The sequence below is a fragment of the Lipotes vexillifer genome, unplaced genomic scaffold (assembly GCF_000442215.2).
Source record: "Lipotes vexillifer unplaced genomic scaffold, Lipotes_vexillifer_v1.1 scaffold1691, whole genome shotgun sequence".
NCBI classification, from domain to species: domain Eukaryota; kingdom Metazoa; phylum Chordata; class Mammalia; order Artiodactyla; family Lipotidae; genus Lipotes; species Lipotes vexillifer.
This window is the reverse complement of record NW_006789046.1, coordinates 3,550,164-3,557,787: the sequence shown is the minus strand read 5'-3', so window position 1 is coordinate 3,557,787 and position 7,624 is coordinate 3,550,164. Positions and strand designations below refer to the sequence as shown.

General features: G+C 64.7%; 1 protein-coding gene across 1 annotated transcript in view; it reads right to left on the bottom strand.

Moving 5' to 3' along the window:
- Positions 1-3,620, bottom strand: part of TMC6 (transmembrane channel like 6) — a 14,365-nt gene extending 10,745 nt beyond the window's left edge. Inside the window, exons 1-8 of the mRNA XM_007462392.1 lie at positions 3,562-3,620; positions 3,265-3,407; positions 2,997-3,092; positions 2,519-2,677; positions 1,123-1,228; positions 885-978; positions 388-645; positions 15-99 (exon numbers count right to left, since the gene is read on the bottom strand). Of these exons, the coding sequence (XP_007462454.1) occupies positions 15-99; positions 388-645; positions 885-978; positions 1,123-1,228; positions 2,519-2,677; positions 2,997-3,092; positions 3,265-3,407; positions 3,562-3,620 (1,000 nt within the window). The remainder of the gene's footprint in view (positions 1-14; positions 100-387; positions 646-884; positions 979-1,122; positions 1,229-2,518; positions 2,678-2,996; positions 3,093-3,264; positions 3,408-3,561) is intronic.
- Positions 3,621-7,624: the final 4,004 nt, after the last annotated feature.

Genomic DNA, 7,624 nt, shown 5'->3' with positions numbered 1-7,624 from the left:
AGGCGTGCACTGGCCGCCATCCAGTGGGGAGGCACACGGCTGGTTCAGCGTCGCGTTGCTATAGTAGCCGTAGTACATGACGGTGTGGGTGAAGCGGCCCTGCAGAGAGGACGCCCGGCCACATCAGGGACTCTCCCCTCCCTGCACCTGACCCACCCTCAGGCTTGGAAGGCAGATGGCGGGCACCCAGGGGGCAGGGCAGGGGAAAGGCAGAAGGGGAAGGGCCAGGGCAGGGGCAGTGAGGAGAACACGGAGGTGGGCAAAGGGCCGTGGCCACCCTGGAGCTGCCAGGGCGCTCCCCTCCCGGAGTCGCAGCAAGGGGTGGGGTGGGGATCCCTGGAGGAAGCCGTGACAAGGGGGCGCCTGCCCGCCCCCACCAAGCCTCACCCCGCCCGTGAGAAGCTCCAGGCCCCTGAAGGCGGGCACGGAGCCCGAGGGCGCAGGCGGGAAGGCGGCCTGCACGGCCACGATAAAGGCCAGCAGTGGCAGCAGCAGCAGCGTGTTCAAGGCCAGCAGGGTCTTGAGGAAGAGGAAGTAGGAGAGAACGCTGGAGCCGAACTGGCCCCCGATCCGCTTCAGGGCGTAGTGCCAGGGCCTCCGGGCCTGCAGCCCCGAGAGCAGCGCGAGCCCCAGGTTGTGCGACGCCTGTGGGGCCAGCAGCAGGACAGCCCTCAGGCGAGGCTGGAGAGGGGAGCCGGCCCCCAGCCAGACCCCGGGCCAGGCCCAGAGCGCAGGGGCAGTGGAGGGGCAGCCACGAGGGGAGGGGGGTCGATCACACCCGGAGCCAGGCTGAAGGCTAGAGGACCCCACGAGCGGCACGCAGAGGGAGAACACGTGGCCCCCCTCAGTGCCCCCCCTCAGTGCCCCCGCCCAGAGGCGCCTACCAGGATACAGCTGTCGCGCAGCCGGCTGCAGCAGGAGAGGAGCCCATGGCGCCCCCGGGCCCTCCGCTTGCCCCTCGGGGGCCGGCTCTCCTCTCTGGGGGCAGAGGCAGAGTCAGGGCTTGGTCCACTCCCTCCCAGGGACCACCCGCCCACTGCAGGCTCAGGGCCCTTCTCACCAACCACCACGCCCAGCCGAGGAAGTGGGGCTGGGGTCCGCACGAGGCCGAGGGGCACTGACCGCAGGCAGCGTTTCTCGGCCAGGCTCAGCGGCATCCCCCGGAGCATGTGGTCCCGCTGGGCCACCGTCAGGCCCTGAAGCTCCTTCACCAGGAGGCCCCGCTTCTCTGCAGGAGCAGGAGGGAGCCCTGCGGGTTCCCTGCAGCATCCTTCCCTCCCTCCCACAACTGTGGCCGTTCCCCGGCAACACAGGCCTCTGCCGCTCTGCCGCCCTGCCGGGCCCGATGGCTCCTCTCTGCTAGGATCCTGTGCTGCCCACCTGTCCCACACCCGCACTGGCCATCACTCTCTCACCTCCACCCCCTGGAGCCCAGGACACGATCAAGTTCCCAGCATCTTCTGAGGCCCAGCCCAGTGGCCCCTCTGCCTTGAACCAAACTCTCCTCTTGGGTCCCCACTCGCATCTTGCTCTGACCCCCCAATGCCCCTGAGCCCCGTCCACCCCCGACTCAGCAGTCCCCACTATGCCAAAGCCTGGTGGGGTGAGTAGGGGAGGGCAGGACCTGGAGATCTGCCCCTCCCCTATGTCCTCGTTCCTTTCATCTTCACAACCAGCCTGGAAAGGCGGTGCTATTTTAACCCCACTTTACAGATAAAAGATGACCAGAAAGCAGACACGTGGCGTGGTTTACACAATGAAACTGGAATGTCCATCCTGACCCCAGAGCCCACACCACCCTGCACTGCTCCGTCACCCACCAGCTGCAGGCCTTGGCTAAACAGGGAGAAGAAACACAGGCAGGGCCCCAGGAAGCACCCAAGCCCCTGGGCACTGATGCCAGAGATCACCTGGCTGAAGACCAACCTGTGAGCTGGGCCCTGCTCCCTCTTACGACCACTCTCCCTTGTTCCCCAGCCCCGCCACACAGGCCTCCCAGATACTCAGGCAAGCCGGGAGGCTCCCACCTCAGGGCCTTTGCCCATGCCCCATTGACTCTAGTATCACTTCCTCCAGGAAGCCTTCCTGGGTCGCTCCAGGCTAGACAGGTTCCGTGACACTCTCCTGCGGCGTGCCTTTCCTCAGCTGCCCTTATCTGAGCTTCAACCATCCATTTATCCATTTATTTGGTTACTGTCTGTTTCACAAAACAGACAATAAGCTGCATGAGAGCTGACTGGGTCTGCTTACCACCATCACATCCCAAAGCCAACACCAGCATCTGTGACACTACAAATGCTCAACAGACACTGTGGAGCGTGTGCCTGCATGAGCCAAATACTGTGCAGCTGGAAAGGCCCGCACTTCTCTACGCCAGTGGCCAGAACACCGAGACACTCCCATACCCCTGCAAAGAGACCTCACCGCTGGGGGCCTTCAGACAGCCCACTGCACCCCAGCCCCCCAACCCGGCCTGCTGACCTCCTCCCCACCGAGGCTCTGGGCCCCCCTCACTCACCATCCTCCTCCAGGACCGCAGGGTCCAGCTCCAGGTCGTACAGGCGGAGGCTGGGCCGGGCTGAGCGGCTCACATCTCTGAGCTGAGGCCGGCCGGCCCTGCGGCGCAGCCTCACTGTGCGGCTGTAGTACTGGGAGATGATGGCGCCGCGGCTCCGGCCTGTGGAGGCCGCTGGTCAGGGGGCGACGTGCCCCTCTTATGTAGAGGCAGGGGCTGCCCCCCCACTCCTTCCCAGGACCCAGGAAAGTTCTTTCACAAAAGACCTCAAGCACCACTGGGTTCCCAAGAGCATATTTTTATCCCCGTGACGACTCCGGAGTCGTTTTTAGACCGCGGCGAGGCTGCATGGGACTGGGCTGGGCCTCCAAGCAGCAGACGAGGTGGGGTAAGAGCCGAAGAGGCCTGGCTCTGAGGTACACAGATCCCCGCCGGAAACCGCAGCGCAGCCCAGGGTCCAAAGGCAGAGGGTCCCACTCACCAATGGTGCGACTGGGCATGCTGGCCAAGATGCGGAGTGTGGCCGTGCTGTAGACAGGGGCGCCCTCGGGCCCCAGCAAGGCCTGGCGGTCACTGCCTGCCCAGCAAGAAAGACTCGTCCAGAGGTTCTATAGACACCACTGGCCAGAGATATCCTCTGCCCACCCCCTGCCCCAGGCTGCTAGGAGGGGCTTCCTGAGAGGTTGAGAGGCTCCGTGCCCGGCCCACACATCCCAGCACCTGGCCTGGGCCAGGGCAGGCGGGCTCACCTGAGGCCCCCAGGGCTCCAGCCCCGAGCACCCTCTGCTGCAGCTCCAGCCCCTCCTCGGCCACCCAGCGGCTCTGCTCCTGAATGAGCTGGTGGAAAGAGTCGTGCACTTCGCTCTCATCATAGGGGCTGGGCTCCTGGCTGCTGGGGTGAGAATGGGGGAAGGGGCAGGAGTTCAGGCTGCGGCTGACCCAGTCCTCGCCCCAGCAGCCTACCTGCTCTGAAGGGCTGAGGTCCAGACCACCTCTCCCTGGGGGTGATACATCCCAGCCCCCCAGCCCCACCTCAGAGCACTTACTCCTCTGGGTCCTGTGGGGTCTCAGGGACATTAAGGACAAAAGCCAGCGACCGGGACATATCTGCGGCCCACCCGCAGCCAGTCTGCCGACCTAGGGCAGTTCAGAGCCTGGACGCAGCCTCAGGAGCCTCCCGCTGCCCATGTGATGAGACAGAAAGCGTTACAGCAAAGTTAGCCTGGCACCCAGCTCCACTGCCCACTCCCTGGGGACCATGGGGGGTGCCACTCCCAGCCCAGGCTGCCTGAGCCCCCATCCACACACAAACACCAAACGCGTGGCCAAGTGAGTGGCCCCAAATATTCCTCAGGCCAGAACGGACTGAGGGGGAGCTCCTTCCGGAAGGAAGGAGGAAGGAAGTGAGGGGAGTCTGGGCAGCTCCCCACAGGCTTCCTCAGTGACGCCATCCCTGAGAGATGGGGAGCGGGTGGGGTGCCTGTGGATAGGTTCTCCATTCCCAGGGCTCTGACCCAGAGATGCCGCCCTCTGGGTGGGAAAGGTCAGGGCAGTTGAGGCCTTCCCTGTGGCAGCGCGTGACCACACAGCACTTCCTCCCGGCCGGAAATCCCACAGACAGCCAGCAGCCTGGGCCCTCACCCTCACCAGCGCCTGACAGAACGGCAGACAGGATGGCCCCCTCGGCTGCGCCCCACCCTGCATCCCCCCCACAGGAGTCACTCCACGCCAACCTGGGCGCATCAATGTTGACAGCCCTCCTGGGAGACTCCACTACATTCCATCACCTCCCGCAGGCCAGGGCAGCTGGCTGGGGGAGGGGTGCTGGGCGTTGAACAGGCAGCCTTTGTCCGGGCTCTGCCATCACCCAAGACAACTGAACCAGGGCCGCCTTGTTCAGGCTCTTCAGCCCGTGGGAGTGGGGCAAGGGCAGCAGGCTCCCAACCACCCACTAAGTCCTGCAGGCTCTGCCCCAGCAAGACGGGGCCCTGCCCTCGGTCTGCCCTGTCCACCCCTCCTCGCTACCCTCACCCCCAGGGAACTCAGCACGGAGGAAAGCTGGCTCAGCTCAAGGGGCTTCCTCAGGCGAGGCCAGGGTGAACAGACAGAGCAGGTCCCGCTAGGGCTGTACCCAGACAGTGCCCTCACTTAGGGGTGTCCAGTCTCTGAGCCCAGGCCGCACGGAGTCCAAGGCCCCTCCCCTTCTCTCTCACAGGAGCACAGTGTGGAGAAACCAGCAGAGAGAGGTCAGAGGTGGACTCTTGACACCGCTTGAAATGGAAGGTAGCTGGGGCTGAGGGTGTGCCCCCCAATCCAGTCCCTAGAGCTGGAATTCCTTCCTGGAAAGACAGACATTCCCAGGTTCGGATCTACAGACCTCTCCCACATACCCCTTCTCCAGGAGGGAGGAGCAGGGAGATGGAAGGTGTTCAGAGGCTGCCTGGGGGATGGGGGCTCACCTGGGCACTGGCATCTGGGCACTGACCAAGACTTCTGCCCGGCTGGTACCCAGCACCCTGGCACCCTTGCCCAGGCAGGGACAAGTTGGGCAGGAGTCCCCAGGGTGCACCATTCCTGAGCCGTGAGCCAGGTAGGGAGGGGCAGGGTGGGGCCCGTTTCCAGAAACCCCACCCCAGCCGGAAGTCAGTCCTCTGGGAGCAGCTACTGCCCAGTCAGAGCCGCGGCCCAGCCTCTGAGCCGAGGGAAGGCAGCAACTCCGAGACCCTGGACCCCTCATCTGCCAGTCTCCCACACGCCCACTTTCCGCCAGTGGTACCCACCTGCAAACCCGGCCTCCCCACCCTTTCCCCTCCCGAGAGACACACACCACCGCCCTCTCCCCTGACGCCCGCCACCTGACTGTTGGGGTGCGCTGAGACCTTCGCGTCCCCCGCCCGGACACCCCTGAGAGAGTCAACTCCGGTTGTGAACTCAGGGAGATCCACGAGAACCCGAGGAGGAAACTCAGTGCCCAGTGGCCCCAGAGGCCCAAAGGAATTCGGAAGGGGTGGAGCTGGTGGCCGCAGGGGAATTGGATGGGGCTAGGAGTACGAGGGCGCCGTCCCCAAGTCCCGGAGCTGCGGCCTCCACCCACGACCCGGCACCCGCATCCTGGCGCTGACCTGGGAGGCGGTGGGGAGGAGGGGGCCGGCGCGCGTCTCACCTGTCCCCCGCGAGGGCCACCGGAAACTTTGTCTGGGCTCCACCGACTGCGGGAGGGGTCGTGACGTCAGAGGGAGGGAGTGGCCAAGGGCCCTCGGGGGGACCTGTGAGCGTTATCAGGCCTGGCGGGGCCAGAGTGCTGCTCCGCCCAGCCCGGCCCACGTGGCGACGGGACTCAGGCAAGTCACGTGACCCGGCTGGGGGGGCGCGCCCCGCTCCTCCTGCTTCCCCTCCCCGTCGAGCCCTCGGCGACTGTGCCCTCTCCCCATCAGCTTCCGACCCCTCCTCTCACCCCACCCTGAGGTCTGACCAAGATGAAGGCGGCGAGTGTCTGGAAGTGTTCCAATCTCCGGTTGAAGCCAATTTCTGTGGGACTCAGTTTCCCCAAGTTTCAAATGGGGACAATGATTCCAGACCCGCCCACTTCCCAGGTCGATTATCAAAATAACACCATGCGGCAAAGCCACACGGATACAGCGGGCGTTGCAGGACCACATTGTGTAACCCCTTCCTCCAGCACAACCTGCTGCGACAACTGCCCCAAGCTGGCTGGTAGAACCCGGGGTTATCTCCGCCCTCCCGATGTGGGCGTGGTTTCTCCAGCAGAGTTCCGGCACACTTCCTGTGTGCTAGGTGGGGAAGAGGGGAGGCACACTTAGGGGCTGTCCCCATTGCTGTTTGCTCCGTTATTCCCCACAAGCCAGGGAGGGGGGCACTGATGACCCTAGCTCACAGATGAGGAAACGGGCCGAGAGGTCAGTCAGCCTCCAGGGTGTCATCGGCCAGGGTGTGAGTCTTGTCCACCTGGGAGCTCTACCTAGAAACCTGACCTCGAAAAAGCCCGGCAGGCCAGAGTCACCCTTGGGTTTGAGAAAAGTGTGGGATTTGGACAGTGGCGGGAGCCATTTCTGGTTGGGAGAAGCCTTGAGAGGCGGGCAGGGTGAAAGTGATCTGGAAGGCAGAAAGGAAGGGGAGGGCCCTCCTGGAGGGGAGGACAGGTGGGCCAAGCCAGGATGCCCAAATAGAGAGTCATTACCTCAGGATGGATCTTGGTACAGCACCTCAGCCTAGAGAACTAGCTCTGCCCAGCCCCCGCCTCTCCCCCAACACTATTCCCTGCCCTGCACACCCATGCTCCAGTCACGTTTTACTTGCATGATCCCAGGCACAACTTGAAAGTCACCTCCTCTGGGGAGCCTTCTGGGATCGAACCCTGTTGGAGCACGTGCCACTTCCTATTGACAAGTACATTTGCTAGTCCGTCGCCCCTCTCCCGCTCCGTCTCTATCTCTATGCTCACTGTGTGCCCAGCACCAGCACCCAGCCTGGGGCCTGGCATGGGACGCGGGGCGGGGGGTTCTGGAAAACCAGGAGGGGAAGGAGGCGGGGAGGCAGAAAAAACAGTGGAGCTCTTTAGGGATGAGGGGGGGGCCCTCAAGGAGGCGGAGTGGGAGAAGGAGGAAGGACAGGACCGCGGGGTCTCCCAGGGGGTCCCAAGAGAGAGAAAGGGCCGAGACAACTCGCCGGGGCGGGGCATGAGTGCAGCGGGTTCCTGAGCGCTTCCCATAGGCCAGGCGCTGGGCCGCTTCGGCGTTAAGTGCCAAAGATCTAGGCGGGAAGTTGAGAAATAACGCCTAGGGCCTCTGAAAATCCAGCAGCCCTGAGTGGTCGGACCCACCCCCTAAGTTATTGCACTATCGCGCCCTCTGAGCCGAGCGGAGCCGGGGCTACCTGCGGATAAGGGGCGGGGCCTGCGCCCAGCCGACCGCAGCCCCGCAGGGTCAGACCTTCGGCCCAGAAGCCGCGGGTCCCCCGTGGGGAGGGGAAGGGCCCGACCCCCGCCCGGCGCGCACGCGCAGCGCCTCTCACCTGCCCGCCGGCGCTCCGCGCCTCCTCAGGAAGTGCGGGCCTCGGGGGAGCGCGGAGGAAGTGCCGGAGGCGAGGGGG